This window comes from Agelaius phoeniceus, chromosome Z, assembly GCF_051311805.1.
Source record: "Agelaius phoeniceus isolate bAgePho1 chromosome Z, bAgePho1.hap1, whole genome shotgun sequence".
NCBI lineage: Eukaryota > Metazoa > Chordata > Aves > Passeriformes > Icteridae > Agelaius > Agelaius phoeniceus.
The window spans coordinates 4,511,126-4,528,039 of NC_135303.1; the positions used below are offsets into that span (position 1 = coordinate 4,511,126).

General features: G+C 37.7%; 1 protein-coding gene across 1 annotated transcript in view; it reads right to left on the reverse strand.

Moving 5' to 3' along the window:
- Positions 1 to 2,074: 2,074 nt before the first annotated feature.
- Positions 2,075 to 16,914, reverse strand: part of RAD23B (RAD23 nucleotide excision repair protein B) — a 35,642-nt gene continuing 20,802 nt past the window's right edge. Inside the window, exons 6-10 of the mRNA XM_054653360.2 lie at positions 13,046 to 13,173; positions 8,579 to 8,702; positions 7,518 to 7,645; positions 6,927 to 7,103; positions 2,075 to 5,092 (exon numbers count right to left, since the gene is read on the reverse strand). Of these exons, the coding sequence (XP_054509335.1) occupies positions 4,979 to 5,092; positions 6,927 to 7,103; positions 7,518 to 7,645; positions 8,579 to 8,702; positions 13,046 to 13,173 (671 nt within the window). The 3' untranslated portion in view covers positions 2,075 to 4,978. The remainder of the gene's footprint in view (positions 5,093 to 6,926; positions 7,104 to 7,517; positions 7,646 to 8,578; positions 8,703 to 13,045; positions 13,174 to 16,914) is intronic.

The following is a 16,914-nucleotide window of genomic DNA, read 5'->3' on the forward strand; positions in this document are numbered from 1 at the left end:
ACTGGATAAGCTACAAGAAACAAATAATTTCTTTGAAGTGTCCCTATAGATAAGCATTAGCTCTATTCCCAAATGCTCCATCCATCTCTTACTTATACATCCAGAGTCCCAGCAAAGGTTCGCTCCTTCTGACTCCCCATTTGGCCCTGTCACACCACTCCATTCTTTTATCACACTTGTAACTCTCCCAGGCATTTCCTTTCACACACACTGCCAATTCCAGGTCCAGAGTCCTCACCTCAACCTCCCTATGGAGATCTCTATCCCAGATGTTCAGCACTTTTATTGTCCTGGTTCATATCCCACCCTGAAGGCTATTTCCTGCCCCTTTTCCTATTCTGAAATACTGTTCTTCCATCCTCCAACAGAAGCTGGTAGTGCTCCCTTTGCAGCTGGCACGCTTTCTTCAATAATGAAAAGAAAGTGAAAAAGGAAAAAAAAAAAAAGGAGATTTAGAGTAAAGACAAGGGAGTGGGGGTGGGAACAAGCTTAATTCAAATATATAATTAAAAATACGTGTCTGACTTTGACAAGACTTTGAGCAATTCTACAGATACAGCCACACAGACATGTGGGAGACATTGCCCTTTTTTTTTTTTAATCTTTGGCTGCTGCACATTTAAAGTCAAATGCTTCACATTACAAGGACAGCAACCAACCCTGCCCTTGGGGATGGCAAAGAGCTGCCTGCTGGTGTATCTGGTTACTCCTCGTCTATCACATCTAAAATCTCTTATCTCAGGCAACAAGAATTCCAAGGATGTTGCTCCTAGCCCTCAGCCCCACAGAGTCCTCACATTTATGTGTGGAGCCATATAAAAATAGAGAGACATCTATTTTGAAGGACACTTTGCACTCCAGGTCCCTGAGGCATAACTGCGTGGAGCACACACACAACACAAAACCTTAAGGACTGTTTTTAGTGCCAGACCTTCAGCAGGTGGAGGCACACAGCAGATAATGCTTTGTAACAGCTCACCAATTTTCCATTTGGAAAATGCCAAAGCAAAGGGGTGACGTGGAGGGAAGATCTTCAGACTCTACAACTATTATTCCAGACTACTACCATTATTGAAGAGCAGGTATTTATCTTTATTTTAGTTTCACTGCAGTTTGGACAGGAAATGCCAGATATGCTGGTGTCTTCATGAAAATGTGCTTTGATTAGAAATGGAGTTAAATTGTGTGTGTTTAACATTTATTTCTCTTGCACAGAAGGAAAGAAATTGTGTCCTGACAAAAACCCAAAAAGTTTCGTGACCTTTTTTTTTTCCTCCCCCTCACAGGTCCTATATTCTATGAAGAATTATATAATACAAAACTGGCACTTGACCATTACAAGTCAGCAACATCAGCTGCAGTCATGCCTTCAGTAGTAACTGAATACTTAAGTTTTCCCCATACATCACTTAATCACAGGTGGAATAAGCCTGCTTTTCTGGATGGTTTAGTGAAGACACAAAAATTTGTAAATTGTGGCTTCATAACTACATAGTGGTGGTTGTAGCTGTGTCAAAATAATGTTTTCAAAGGATGGTGTGTTGAACACTGTTGGCATCCCAAACCAGGCAGGGAGAAAACTAAAAAGGTTACTGACAAAGCTGTTCTCCCCACTCCCACCTTATTGTTTCCATTGAATTAGAGAGTATTTTCAAATTCTAGGTTAGTTTTGTGCACAGAGCTGGATTTAAGAGAAATCTGAAAAAAAAAGAAAGATGTGGCTGCCTCCAAAACTCTATAAAACCAAATGAAATATCCAATGAAACCACGGGTGACAAATCTGCATGCATTATTTGAGGACTTGGCTTTGTGTCTCTGCTTGATTCATTCATGCACGTTCTTGAAGTGAAGCTCAACCCAGCACTCCAAAATCAGTCACAATCTGGCTTCAGGAGTGATTATCTCACACTCCTAAAAAGTTCTGTTAGTGTGGGGTAAGAACAGGGCATTTAATCAGTAAAATTGCTTGGGTTTTAGCTGGATTCATCAGGCAGCTCTGGACGAGGTAAATGAACCACAGCATCAAAATGCAGCTGTAGAGAGGACTTAAGAACAGACAACTACAGAATTAATATCACTTCAGAGTAACTTTTTAATCCCAATTAAAAGTGCATCATAAATAGCTTTTGTCTAAGCAGATATTCAGAAGTTTTACAACAAAGGTAAGGACTACAGTACCAAAACTTAGGAAGAAATACTTTTATTTTCTCAGCTACTGTTCAGAAAGCCCTGAGGAAACTGATCCCCAAATCCCTAAGAGATCTGCAGCAGAGAAGCTGAGAGAAGCACTCTGTGCAGACAACTCCCGGTAGTACTTGGTAGAAAACGAGGCACAACATACCTAGGCAGCTTGCTCAGGTCACACCTCCTCAACACCACATGAATTCCATGTATTCTTCCCTTTTGGCAGCTACTACAAAGAGAGACATGATTCTCCCTGGCAAGTATCCCGCTATTGGACAGGTAACAGTTTTTGCTAGCATGTAAGGTCAGACACCTGTTGTTCATCAGAAGTCACAAAAACACTGTTTCACTGCTGGAGAAAAACGGGAACAGCATGACTAGTAAGGCTTCAAACACAGCAGCCATAAATCCCTCAGTCACTCAGCATACAAAGTTACAAATGAACAAAGCTACTAGCTTTTTTTTTTTTTTTTTTGCCTTTTTTTTTTTTACAAAGAACAAGCTCAACAGACTTTAATTCAAATACATTTATAATAAGTAAACATTTCAAAATCAAAATTGGAGGGAGTGGACTGAAACACCCAGACATTCTTGCTTTACTCTCTACCCTCCTAGAGAAGGAATGGTTATTTCTCAGAGCAGTTTGATCAGTACAGAAGACTCCCACAAACTAAAAGCTTTTGTCTTAGTTAGGTATCAGCTATGTAGTAAAAGTACATTCAAGAAGTCCTTGTATCAATTTGGTGTTTTTCAAGTACCTGACAGCTGGTCCTTTTACAGATAACAAACAGCCCCTTTTGGCATGCAGTGTTAAACCAAAATCCATCTCTCCCAGTTCAAAGACAAACTGAGAATCCTATTTAGATGATGTTTACTAGCTGACTCAGGCATTAATGTTAACTTCTTTAAAATGAAAACATTATGAAAGACTTATTTCCTATTTAGCAGTATCACATCTCCTATTGATAGATTTGGGTTGTGCTACTGATCACTTAGACGACATTCACCTAAGAAATTTTAAAAGAATAAAATCTGAATAATTAAAATACACACTATCTGGAAAAATATCACAGATGTATAAGAATAGAAAAAAAAAAGTAAAAGGCTTTAATACATTTCATTGTTTTGTGCAGATATTTTTACAGACTATGGCCAATCAATGAAGAAATGAAATACAAATTTTTCAGTCTTTTTAGCTCGTTTTTCAAGACACTTGACTTGTACTTTGAGCTTAAGTAGTAGCTAAGTAGTTAATCCACTGATAAACTAACTCAGCAGAAAATAATTTTTTAGTTGTACTACTAAATCATTAAAATCATTAATATCATTAGTAGTACAGGAATTCAGGGCTGTACCACTAATAATATTTTTTCCTGGTTACTGTAGAGGTAAATTTGTAATCCAGGTAATTGGACTACAACAGTAGAAAAATCAAACTATCCCCATGTTGTGTTCAGGTAACGTTGCACAGAACAGCTTTAGATTAAATTTACATTTGTTTTTATTCGTAGTATTGCAATGATGGGCAAAATTACCTCTAAAAGTAAACATGTATAAAAAAAAAGTTGTTAACATTTTATGATGACTAAACAAAATAAATGATAAGTAGGTATGAAGAAGTAAGATTCAAAACTCTGTAACCAGAGTTTTATTTTCAATATAAAGTTTCGAGTGTCAATTTTTTTTACATTGGAATAAATTCATAGTTTGCTTGATATATCAAGTTTTGAACTTCTCATCCTTATAAAGTGAATAAATCCCCAAAAGTCCTTACTTAACAGAAATAGCTTGAACACTACAATCTACTCAAGAGCAACAGAACACTTATAGCTGTACTATAAAAGCTGGTTCAACAGAGTTGGGAAGGTGAAATTTGATTTGATAAATTCTCATTGCAGCAGACAAAAATGAAGCTTGCATTTTGTTTGCTGGCAGAAAAAGAATATTCAACTCACTAGAGTGCATATAACAAAACCAAACATGCAATCTATTGCTTTTAAAACTTTTACTGCAAGATAACATTAAAAGAACAGTAATTAGGTATCTATATTTTTTTTTTCCCAAAGAGAAAATATGTAAACAGGATAATAATTTTTTTCTGTATGTATATAGTTTCTCAGATCATTTCAGGGGGACAAAGGAGGGGGTGGTGTTTCTCAATAATCAGGACACTTTTAACTGTAATGGGTTTTCATTGCAAAAAAAAAAGAAAAAAGCCAACACTGTTCTAATTCAGCATTAGACAAAAATACTGTGTTTCTTGCACTACTTTAACACAGCTGAAGAAAAAACACCCGAATACCCCTATTTTGGCATTCAGGATTACATTTGCTCAGATCTTTTAGATTTCACAAAGCTGCTATCCAGTGTTGCCATGAAATACAGACTGTAAAATCTACGTAGCACAGGCTACTTCCAATGTCAATACTAAATGGAAAGGAACATGAAGCAGTGCATTACACTACATTTCTGGAACTAGTACAGTAAGAGTGAAAACCTAGAAAAAGTTAACCTACAGTTTACAGAAGGAACTAATTATCTGCAGAAGCTGATTTTTTGGTTGTATATATATTTTTTTTTACACTGTGCGATTTTCTGCTAATTTAAAACAGACATTGAAAACTTGTTGCTTTCTTTGCTTTGTTTCCTATGTTCTCCCTTCCACCCACCCCCTATATTCCATACACCAAGCATTATGAATGTAAGCCCAAATATCCTAGACAATCCAGTGAACAGAGTTAGTGTAATGCACTGGTGTGAGGTGTGAAATAGACAAAAAAAAAAAAAATTTCTCTCAGTCTTCGTCGAAGTTCTGCTGTAGAAGAAAGTTGGCAGCCAGGTTTTCATTCTTCTCGCAAGCGAAATATGCCTGAATCACGAGTCCCTCAGGAAATCCCAATGCCTTTAACTGAAGAAAAGAAACATATTTAGGAAGTGCATTTTGCATGTTAGGCTTCTTTGTATGTCTTTGTGTCTTGAGATGTCACTTAAGCAATTACTGCCTTCTTGAAAATAACACTGCTGCCTAGCTCAATGCAGATTTTAGCAAGTAAAAAATGAGGTGCTGCCTCTGCCTTTAGGATCCTCGCTTGAAAAAGTGATTGGATTAAGTCTAATGAACCACCATAAAAACTTGTCACTTCTTTAGAGACACAGTAAGCCTAAAGCAGACCTGGGTCACAGTATTGCCATGAAGTAAAGGCACATTGCACTGCTGCAGAGAAAAAAAAAAAAAAACAACTTCAAACAATGCTCACTTTAAGCAATTATACAAAGCTCCAAAGGACTTTTAACAAAAAATTGCCTGGAACAAAAGCTCCCAGCCTGTGATCCTTAGTAGGCTGTCCAGCACATCACATTAGGCCATATTTTGAATTGTTTATCTTAAAAAATTAACTACACACTGCAGCCAAGACAAGTAAGCTGAGAGCAATCTGGTTTTCAGAAGTCAAGGAATTAATTAACGTCTGGAACACTGCAACAAGAGGGCATGAGAACATCAGAGAAGAACTTATTACTGTGCCAAGGGTTTAGCCAGCACTTGGAGGCACTCAGCAAATGAATTCTTGTTTTAGCCAAAGGCAAATACACTCCACTATTTGGAGATTTTCTTAAAATCCTCACAGCACCTGCAAGGCATTTCATGTATGGGGCAGATCAAATAAGTATGAGGAAAACTGTGTCCTATTATCCCTCACAAGCCATTCTTAGATTTTACTTCTAGGCCACAGACAACATGAAGGCATCAGCTGCAATACTAAGACACTTAAATTTTGAGGTTTGTCTTTTATGAGAAAGACAAAGAGAAAGAAGCGTATGGATCTCTGCTGGGTTTCAGAACAGGCAGTAGAGGTAATAAAGTTCTACTGCATAAAATGACTTTAAAAGGAAATGCAACAGACTAAAGATGATGACCTGTGAATAAGTACATGGACAAATAGTTTTATTAGACTAATTTTATTATTTGCCAATTTCCTCAAGATCTAGAGAACTGACACCTATATTCAAATAGGCATCTTCTAATGATCCTTACTTAAACTTTTGTTTTGCTAGATGAAAAAAACATTGTCTTTGGAGTACCAAACCACTACCACAGTATGATAAAACTCTTGCAATCTGTCCTGGAAAAAATCTCAGAGGCATTGCCATCTATGCAAAACCATATTTGGTCAGTTACACAGTATTTATTAAGGCAATATACTACCTCAGAGTATATTTTCATGCTTACCAGTACTTTTAGAAAATGGTAATTAACTAATTGTCATGGACAGACAACTGAGCAAAGTTTTGACTTCAACTAATCTACTTAACTATGAGTGTTCTTACTTTCCAACTACTTTGCAAACAGTGCTCAAGCAGCCAGGTCTTTGTACCTGGAGAGCTGTCATGGCCTGATCTAGAACAGCACTGGCTGAGGCTTCTGCAAGAGGGATTACTTCCTGAATAATTCCTGAAGGAAACCCATTTCCATCATCAATTATCACAGGATGGTCTCAGATCACTTAAAATGCTCTGGCTCTTCTCGGTAAGACAGATTTAAGATATTTTAGACTCAACTGCTATAAAGCAAGAAAGGATATGATTTGAAACAAGGCTACAACAGCTGTGAAATGCCAAGTATGAAAAAACCAAATATGGTGCAAGAACTACTGAGCTCAACAAAGTTTAAGTTAGGTAGGTCTTAAGCATGCATTGGCGTCAACACCCAAAAGCAACAAGAATTTCAAAGAAGAAAGGCTCACCCTTTCTATAGCTTCCTTTTCCTGAGGTGTTACTTGAATGTAGTTCATATGAGCATTCCCAACATCTCCTATTCCTCCAGTGCTGGCACCATCATCACTGCCACTTAAACCTTGGCGAGACTCTAGAACTGGCTCATTCAACATGTGAATAAAATGTTCCTGGTGCTGGCTTATTTGCTGTGATGCACAGAACAGTAAAAGAAACACGTATATTTAAGTAACTGAAGTTTAAGCGTGCCAAGAGACAAGTAAAAATATTTATTTTCAGAGAATTAAGAAGTCCAAGGGACGTGCAAGAAGTGCAGAGAAAAAAATTGTTATATCTGACTATAAAAAGTGCAATTTTAATGTTTCAATTCAACTGCAGTGATCCTTCCCGCTTCCTCACCCCCCTCTGCACCTCTTATGAAGTCTCAAATTTGTATCCAATGTCACAGAAAATACATTCTGTACAGCAACAACCGCTGAAAGGCCAGCAATAGAATGTTGTAACTGCTAGTAACATATTATCCCAGACAACATCAACATATGACACTCTTGCAAAAGCTAAATCAGAATTAGTGAGCATTATTTTCTTGTTTTAAGGTCCACCTGCAGTAGTTGGGGGTTTTCCCTTCCAATTTGCTGAAGCAATGCTGGCAACAGGGAAGGATTTTGCTGGATAATTTGTCTCATCTGTTGGAACTGAGGCTGATTTCGTAAAAACTCAAGTGGGTGTCCTGAAAAAAAGATCAGTGAAATAACATGGTTTTTTTAAAAGTTATGAGAATCTTAATAAAATGCATACCTACACTGCAATTTTAGATAGAAACAGGACATGAAAGTGGATAACACACCACTCACTGAAGCATAAAAGAATTTGCTTCCTCAGTCTAGCTTTAAGGAAAACTTCTTTATTCTAAGATTAAACAATGCCTTTCCTTTTCACCCAATCTTCTTTTAAGATCCAATAGCCTGGTCCTTATCTCCAACACTTTCCTCTGGATATCTCATCTCTGGTTCATCTCAATCAGACACCTACCCAATCCACTGTCTTGTCTCCTGTATCTTCAGCACCATTTCCAGATAGACCTTTCCTACCCCTTCATTAGGCTCCTTTCATGTATTTATCCATCTCCCTTTAAGAGGGAGATAAATACATGATAAATACCCTTCTCTTCAGCAGGCACCAGCCACTGTCAAAGTGCTGCACTGCTGAGTGAGGAGTCCTAGGTCATTTATAGGTCTCTCCAGTGCTACACTTCATGGCTTAATTTCAGGTTTCTCCCTTGAAATCCCAGCTTCTGTGTGGGAAATATATTAATGCAGTCACAGTGGAGAGTCCCCAGTCACTCACAGAGTAGAAAATCAGAGTTTAAGTGAGAGAAAACACAATCTGTGTTTTCTCATCTGTGGTCTTGCACTTCAGAATCCTGAATACTGAATTAAAGAAACTGTGCAAGTTCACTGCATTTTTAGAAAACTCTGCACATGACATACAACAAGCCACTTCTCCCAAGAAAGTACCCACACCTGGAATTACCGCGTTAACAGCTCTTACCCAATTCCCTTCTGAAGAGCTCACAAGCACCTGGAACTTAAAAACTTACTGAAAAATAGATTGGTTAAGAGCACATTGTTTATCACATCTTCTCCAATACAGCCTCTCTTACCTCCTAGTGAGCTAGTAGTCGTGGGTATGGTTGCTACTGCTGCTGCCACTGCTGAAGACTGAGACGCGCCAGTGCTTGGTGGTTGAGGGGGGTCAGCCACAGCCTGATTATCTCCAGGTATACCCTAAAGCCACAGTTCACATCAGAATTACCCACAGAACGCTGACAGACACGTTTCAACTGCATGCAGTATTTGGGTTTCAGAATGAAGAGGAAAAAATAAAGAACCTAATGCTTTCACTGCAAATACAAGGCAAGATTCCTGTGAGTTATGCATTTGTAACTGATAGAAAACACAGTGAAAAGATTAATTTTATTTTTTTGCAGGAAAAATGTGTGGTTTGTATAAAAAGGCATAAAAGCATGCCCTACATCATTTTAAAACACACTTTGCCTGATTAAAAATACTTGCTTTGAATCCTGTTTAAAGATATTTGATGTGAATGAAAAAGTTAAACTAAATACACTGTTACACTATGTTATATTGTTGTGCAAAAGTGACATTACAGCAACAAACTGCAGTATAAAATGCTAACTAAGATTAACAATTCCATACAACTGGCAAGGAACTGAGAAGACATACAAGAACACAGCTCTTGGGACCTTTTTCCTCAATGAAAACCTGTAATTCATTATATCTTAAAGGTGAAAAGGTCTGTATATCACCCAACTTTAGGAAGTTTTAAAAAAATAGTTAACTTTTGCTTTTTGTTTATTTTTTATGTGGAAGCAACTTTATATAGGAACTGACTGCTCAGAGGCCTGAAATGGACAAACCTAAAACACAATATTACAATAAACTAGAATGCTGGCTATACAACAATGATACCTCACTCTGCTACTTTTCTCCTGCATGGAAATCCTTCCTACCCTAATCCTGCCTTCCTCACTGGCACTGAACTCCTGTACCAAGTTTGTCCTTTTAATCTACCTTTCTGAAGCCTGGAAACTTACTCATGGGACAGACACAAAGAATATTATAACAAACCCTGTTGGAAAAGCCCAGAGAAGTTACCCAAATGAGAGTCACCCAGTTGTGTTGGGGAACCGCAAAATGTAAGGAACGGTGTAGGTGAAAATATTACAGAGCTACAGGGTAACCAGACAATGAAGAGGTTTGTCAAGCCTACCATAAAAATCACTGGTAGGTAATGTAGATTAAAAGTTCTGCTGTAACATGATCTTCACATGGTAAGTTCATCATTACACCTGAACAGAAAGGATAAATATACAGCTAATATAGAGGGCACATCTGGAAAGGGAGAGTTGGACAGTGCTCCAAGCAATGCTCTTTGCCTTACCTGTTAATTAAGAAGCACATCAAGGTATAAATCACCTGATCATCAAGTGCACATTTAAGCCACTCAGGGGCATAAAAGCAAGATTTCCCTGCCACACACTTCATTACCTTCACATGGCTCAGTAAGCTCAGCACACATCCCTCCCTCTTCTGAGGGGGAGGAGGATTCCATTCATGGTATAATTCTGATGTAACCCTCCCTTATCAGTGGCTTACAGAGCACTGATTAAATACTTTTCCCATCAAAACAGTCATTTCTGGCAATCCAAGTATAATGTAACAATTTGGGTTAATCTTATGAAATTACTAGTTGATTTCACCTATTCACAGGCACACGTCATCACTGCAATCTGTGTCCAGATCAAACAACATGTGCTTGTTTAAACTCCTAAGTTTGCTCTTGAATGGAAGGACTGTGTAAACTAGTTCAAACAAATTTACTTAGAAATTATTTGTCATCTTGAACATCATCTTTACTCTTGAACACAAGCTTGAAGTACCCCTCTCCAAATAACAGAGACTGTTTACGGTTGCAATCAGACAATGCCAGTGAAGCATATGGACCTTGCTCACATGGCCACACAACAGAATAAAGCATGGTATTAAACCACACACAAGCCACTCTGAATGCAAACTCTGCTTGGACAGCAAAAAAGGCCACTGTTGCCTTATGGTGGATGAGACAATTGTTTACTGTTTAACGGAGCAGTACAGCGGTTTTTAGCTGACATTGCTCTCTGCAGGGCAATAATCACATCAGGTCCAGCTTCTGCACAGAAAAGAGAACAAAATAGTTCCAGTTGGGAGGTACTTAAAATGATCATCTAGTCTCACTGACTGACCAATTCGTGGCTGACCAAAAGTTAAAGCCTTAAAGGGCATTGTCTAAGTGTCGCTGAAACACTGACAGGTACAGGATGTTGACCACCTCTCTAGCTAGGAATTATGTTAAATATCTGACTATACTCACACTAAATAAATGTTCCCTAAAAATATCCAAATAAGGTTACTGAAGAGATGACAAAACTCCTTCTTAACCAGAGGTTAGTAAATCCTTGGCCAAAAGAGAGATCTGAATGGAAATATCCTCAAAGATGAGTCTGGTGCATAGAAAAAAAAAAGATCATCTTTTGCAAGTCCTTCCATAAATGTAAGGATTACACCTATAATCCTCAGTGATCATGCCATGAAAACTGAAGAACTTGCCATCTGAACCATGGACAACAAGTGGACTCTTCAGGGCTCACTTGAGGAACAGCTGTGCTTTAATTAAGGTTTAAGCCCTTTCCAACACCTTACCCTCGCTGTACCCAGGCTCTTTAAACCTGGACAGTGTTGCTACACTTACAGATCTCAATGTCTTAATCCTAATCTGCAGATAATCTAAAAGGTAGTGCTCATGGTAGTTTGGATGCAAGTAATGTAGAGACAGGGTCAGGGAACAATGTCCTCAACAGATCAGATCAATAGTAGCTAAAAAGAAACTTTTTGTGAAGCAGCAGGAGAGTAAGGAACATCTTCAGACCCCAGGAGATCCAGGACAGTTATAAAGATCATTTACAGCAAAAGGATTCTTCTAGAAGGACAGCAAAAAGTCTGCCATCAAATACAGTCTCCAAGAGCAAGACCATTCCTCCCTACTCCCTTTCCCAGCAGGAGGAAGAAAAAAAGAAAAGGTGTTTTCCAGGGAAGGATAACATGACACATAAAGGGACATCTTATATAACACAAGGACCCACTTTAGATACAGGACCTACTGAAGGACTAAAACCTAAGGAGTTAATTATAAGGATATTATAATAAGGATAAAAATGCAAGGACTGCTCATAGCAGTCAATGCATTTGGCAGATGTGCCATGTAGCTCCATCATGGGGATACTCTATCTCTATTCTGAAGCTCCTGAACAGAAATAAACAGAAATAAACTAGAGTAGGGGAATGCCAGAAACTGAGTGCACAAGAACTGCACACTGTGTAGGACTGCCACACACACTGCAGGCCAAACACTTAGGGGAGGCACTGAATTCATGGGTGTATTTACAGACCAGATGAACAGTAAACCCAACATTTCTACAACATGAAAAACAAATGTTTGAACTTGAGGACTTATGACAGAGAGTTGGGAGCTATTGCATTCACCCTTGTTTGGCCTAATGCTAGTTGGGAATGAAACTTTTCCTATCTTGAACTCAAAACATTTGTTGTCAATTTAAAATCTGAAGATTACAGTCTTGGGAACATTAACATAAGTAGGAAGCATGCCAGGGACTTGAAATTGTAACTACTGAAGGAAAACTTCATTAACAAAATTGAAGTTTTATAATTGGAGGGTAAAGATGCCAAATTTCTCATCGATCAATCAGAAATTCAATCCACATGTATTTTGCAAGGATTAGGTCAAGATATCTGGTTGCCAGATTTTAATAAAGTTCAGATCTGCTAAAAGGAAAAGCCTCATCAGGGGAAAAATGGTGTGCCAGGGCAAAAATTGAATGTACCGGAAATACTGATTAAGCAACAAAATTAGACAGATTCTACGTGGTTACAATTCACCTGTCAGATTAAGGTATACAATAAGAAAAAATCCAAAAAGTCCAGGGTTTTCACTGAAGTGAAACTACACTTTTATTTCCTCTCATGCCCATGAAGTTTGTTTAACCCTTCAAGCTTTATTTATCAAATGAAAATTCTTTATTTTCTAAAACACTGCTGAAATGAAAATGCCAGTTAAATTAAGCACAGTTCAAAAAAAATACCTCTCAAACCTTTCTGTTTGTGAAGTATATTAAGAACACTGCATTATTAACAAAAACAGTGAACTGGAACCTAAGAATGGTGATGATATAGATACAAAAGTACAACTAATCAACTAATGCTGTCACTAAGAGGTGACACAAAACCATTGGCAGTTAAAGCTATCACTGTAACTGGACATACTTTAGAGACATATCTATATCAATCAACAAAAAATGAAAGCAAAGTGGTACAGGTGGTTAGGGATTACTTCAGTGTTTTCTATGACACACCACGTCTGTCAAAATGTCAATGTCATCTTTCCAGATGGCAAATGTCACACTCAGTGACTGAGCAACGTTCAAAGTAACACCAAAATCAAAGTGAAAGGTGTTAAGTGGAAAAACAAAGGCACAGGTTAGGTAAGTGCTCACCATCAGAAGGTATTCCACTGCTCTGTCAGGGTTGTTGAAGCTGGCCCTCAGTGCTGCAATCACCTGCTCCCGCTCGTAGCCCATGGACATGATCTCAGTCACCATGTTCTCATAGGACTGACCAGTCACTAGAAGTCACAGGACCACCATTTTAAGGGAATAAGATGAAAATAATCACACACACACACACACAAAAAAAAAGTTTCAATGAGTAAGTGTAATTTCCACCTGAATTTCAGTTGTTCATTGAAAAGAGTACTTCATATTAAACAAGCCGTGGTTCTGTGGCTTTAATTCCAAATATATTCAGTGGTTTCATTATGAATTTGATTGGAAATAGTGAAGGGTAATGAAGATAATGTAAACTTCTACTGACAAAAGCAGTACTTGTGATACTTCTGTACTTATAATTGAAATAATGTTCTCTCTTCAAGTTTTCATTTAAGGTCAAGGGCATCCTCACAGCTAATATTCAATTCCTGATGTAATCAAGATAAGTCTCCTGCAGCTCACATTTGGAAATGTATTAATTTGAAATCTGCCTGTCAAATTATTAGCCATTGAGGATTTTCCAAATAAAGACTTTCTGCTATGCTGTTGTTAGATAGATGACAATTAGTGATTAGATATTGCTATATATTGCTACATGCTGGTGATGATGATCACAGTAATTTAATCAACTTAATATGGACCAACTCAAATCATGCAGAAGACTTAAAAGTTGTATCTAGGAAACTCAGGACTTCAATGGGGGTTCAGGAAATCAAGTTATCTCATTTAATTTTTCTCACTCAATTTAACATTTGACTAGACATCCATCACATCAAATCCCCCACCTCTTACAGCAAAAATAGATGAAAACTGTCCCACACCTGCAGCAATCAAGACAAAAGGCACACATACAATATATGGAACTATTTAAGGGCAAATGTTCACTACACTAATGTCACTGTAAGGACAATCAATATCTCTTTTCATAATCCCTTTAATATTCCTGCCTCAAATGCAGACAGCAAGTAGTACAATTACACAAAAAAAGTAGCTATTCTACCATACATTGTAATTGGGCAAATCTTCAAGGTTATCTTCCTGGCAGGAAAAAAGCCACAAACAAACCTAGGCATTAAAATACCATCTCTTTCCTTGGATAAAGGTATTCCTGATCTCAGTGAAATCCTACTACTGACTGATTCTGCAACTAGCAAGTTAGTGACAGGAAAGCTAAACAATTAACAGCCATCATAAAAAACAACTAATTAATAATAATATTTAAAAAAAAAAAACCCATAGGAAACAAATACAAGAGCTACTCTGTTAAAGCAAGTAAGTTGTAATTAAAAGAACCAAAGAAAACATGATGTTTTATTCCCTTAGGGAGAAGGTGTTTAACTCAAGCCAACATTAAAACAGACCCACTGTCTATTTCTTAACATGTCCTTCTAAACACTCAGTGGGTGTATGACTTAGGGCAGTATGCTCAAGAACAAGCAATAAAAACAGCCCTAGCCCAAGGGTACTTGTGCATTATCCATAAATAAAGGCTTTAAAAGCCTTGACTAATTTGACTATTTATTATTTGGGCTTCAAAGTAATAGTGCCAACCTGAGTTTAAGGAATGGTAAGTTCTTCATGTCTTCATACAGAACTACAAGATCATTCATTTCACATCTACCTGCACTTTTTCAAATGTGAAATAAAAAATTCACCTAAACTTTTCTCTTAAGATACATACTTCTATACTTCTATCTTCAGGGAAGCAAAAAAGCCAAGCCAATAATTGTCCCAACACAATGAATTTGCTACTTTTGCTCACATTCTTCCTTACACGGCACTAGTTTACCCTTACTACTCCTAAGAAACTAACCAAGCAGACAGAACACTTGTTGATCTAATTAGTTACTACTTGAACACTTCTGTATTGCTTTTTCAATATAAGCATGGTAGAGGCTAGAAGATTTGACACAGGAGAAAGGTGCAATAAGGCTAGCTAGCTCCTGTAGCACAGGCTGCTACATAAGGCACAATTAAAAGCCAAAGGAGGAAAACAGAATTACTGAAAATGTAGGTGCATGTACTCCATACAGTCTACTTCATAAGCTGTGCAAGAGCGAGACCAAGAATAATAATTCAGAAGTTGCACACCAGCAATGTCATGATACAGAGTCAGGCCTATCTGTCCCTAGTGCTAGTGGAAATGTTTGAGGTCAGTGCTGAATTGATTCTGCTCTTTCCTTTTATCTTTCAAGCAACGTTTTAAAGCTGGATTAACTCTCAAATCCAGTTCATCACAGTCCCCACCATAATTCTCGTCCCATGCCCTAAAGAAATCTTAGGCTGCTCCTGTGAAAGATGTGGTTGCACAAGGACTGCAAGACGTGCAGATCTTCATGGAGCACACAAAGCCACATCACTTTTCAGCATTTAACTGAAAACAACAGCAAATCATAGAAAACAATCCCTGTTTTTAAAGCGGAGTCAATTAATTTCAGACAATGTAATTGAGAAGCCACAGTTAGAATATGTGTAGGATCCAACCTAGGATGTGAAAACATACTCCATCAATTTGTGCAAGCAAATTCCCTTCAGGACAATTTTTAAAGAAAAAGAACAACGCAGTTCATGCCTATTGTCTGAAAATTTATTGGCTGACAACACTCACAGTATGCTTACCCAGAAAATCACACTCAATACCTCTTATTCCCAAACATGTTAGGTACACATGGGTTTACTCCATCAGACACCAACCAAAGAACTCCCATACAAAATGGATCATGAGGTGATGCTCTTGAAATATTTTGGGTTTCTTTTTCCCAGCTTTGAAGAGATTTTAATCAAAACCACCAGCTTCATTTAACTTGCTGATCAACACTGTTAACATGAGTGTTGGTGATGACATCATCTTGGCCACTAAGATAATATGAATGGTTAAGGAACCACCTTTGGGAACAGCAATCACTTCAGCCAGTTTAGTTTTAGTGTTACATTTTTGTCTCCTGTCTCCTCTATCAGCTATTTTGGATCATGCAAGTTAAAACAGTATGTCACACCTAGGATCTAAGCTGCAGCTGGACAGACTAAATCTAGCAGCTACCACTAAGTCATGTAAAATATTACTGCTGCTTCTAAATCACCCTGAGCTGCTTAATTACAGCACCTGCCTCCAATATATCCACATGAAAACGTAAGTGAAACTCTTTACTTGGTTTCACTCTTTGTACCAAATTGGAGCTTCATATTTAAAGACAAAAGACAGAATAAAAACCCCACCTCCTCCTTATTTCTGTACCTGAATTTGTTACACTCCAAAACAATCCAAAAATTTCAGTAGGAGTAAGGAGTTGTGGGTTTGCCTAATAATTTCCTAGCTACCCAAATCAGCATAAATGATGGGCAGAGCTTCCTGTTGTCTTTATTCTGTCTATTTCACTGAGAAACAAAGATTATTTAAACTGTCAAAATAAGAGTAAATTGACTGTAAATACATGGAGGCATTCATTTCTCAGCAGCAGATCTGGTGAATTTATCTAATCTTAATGTGTCAAAAAGCAAAGTACTTTCAAAGCTGAAACAAGTGAGTAATAAAGGCAGCCATTTTACCAGCCCTGCACTCTGGTATGCCAAAGTGAAAAGCACACACATATTTACATCTAGTCTCCTATTCAAGCTACTTCTAAGTGAATAGTTAGAAGAGAAATTAAAGCAAATGGGGAAAAGAAGCAGGAGTTCAAGGATCTTCCTTTTACACAATAAAAATATATAAAGGGAAACATTCTTCAGTAAAGAAGAATATTGAAGCTGGTTCCAAGATATCAACCTCAGGTCTTGAAGCTGGTTCCAAGATATCAACTTCAGGTCTTAGAGAAGAGTAC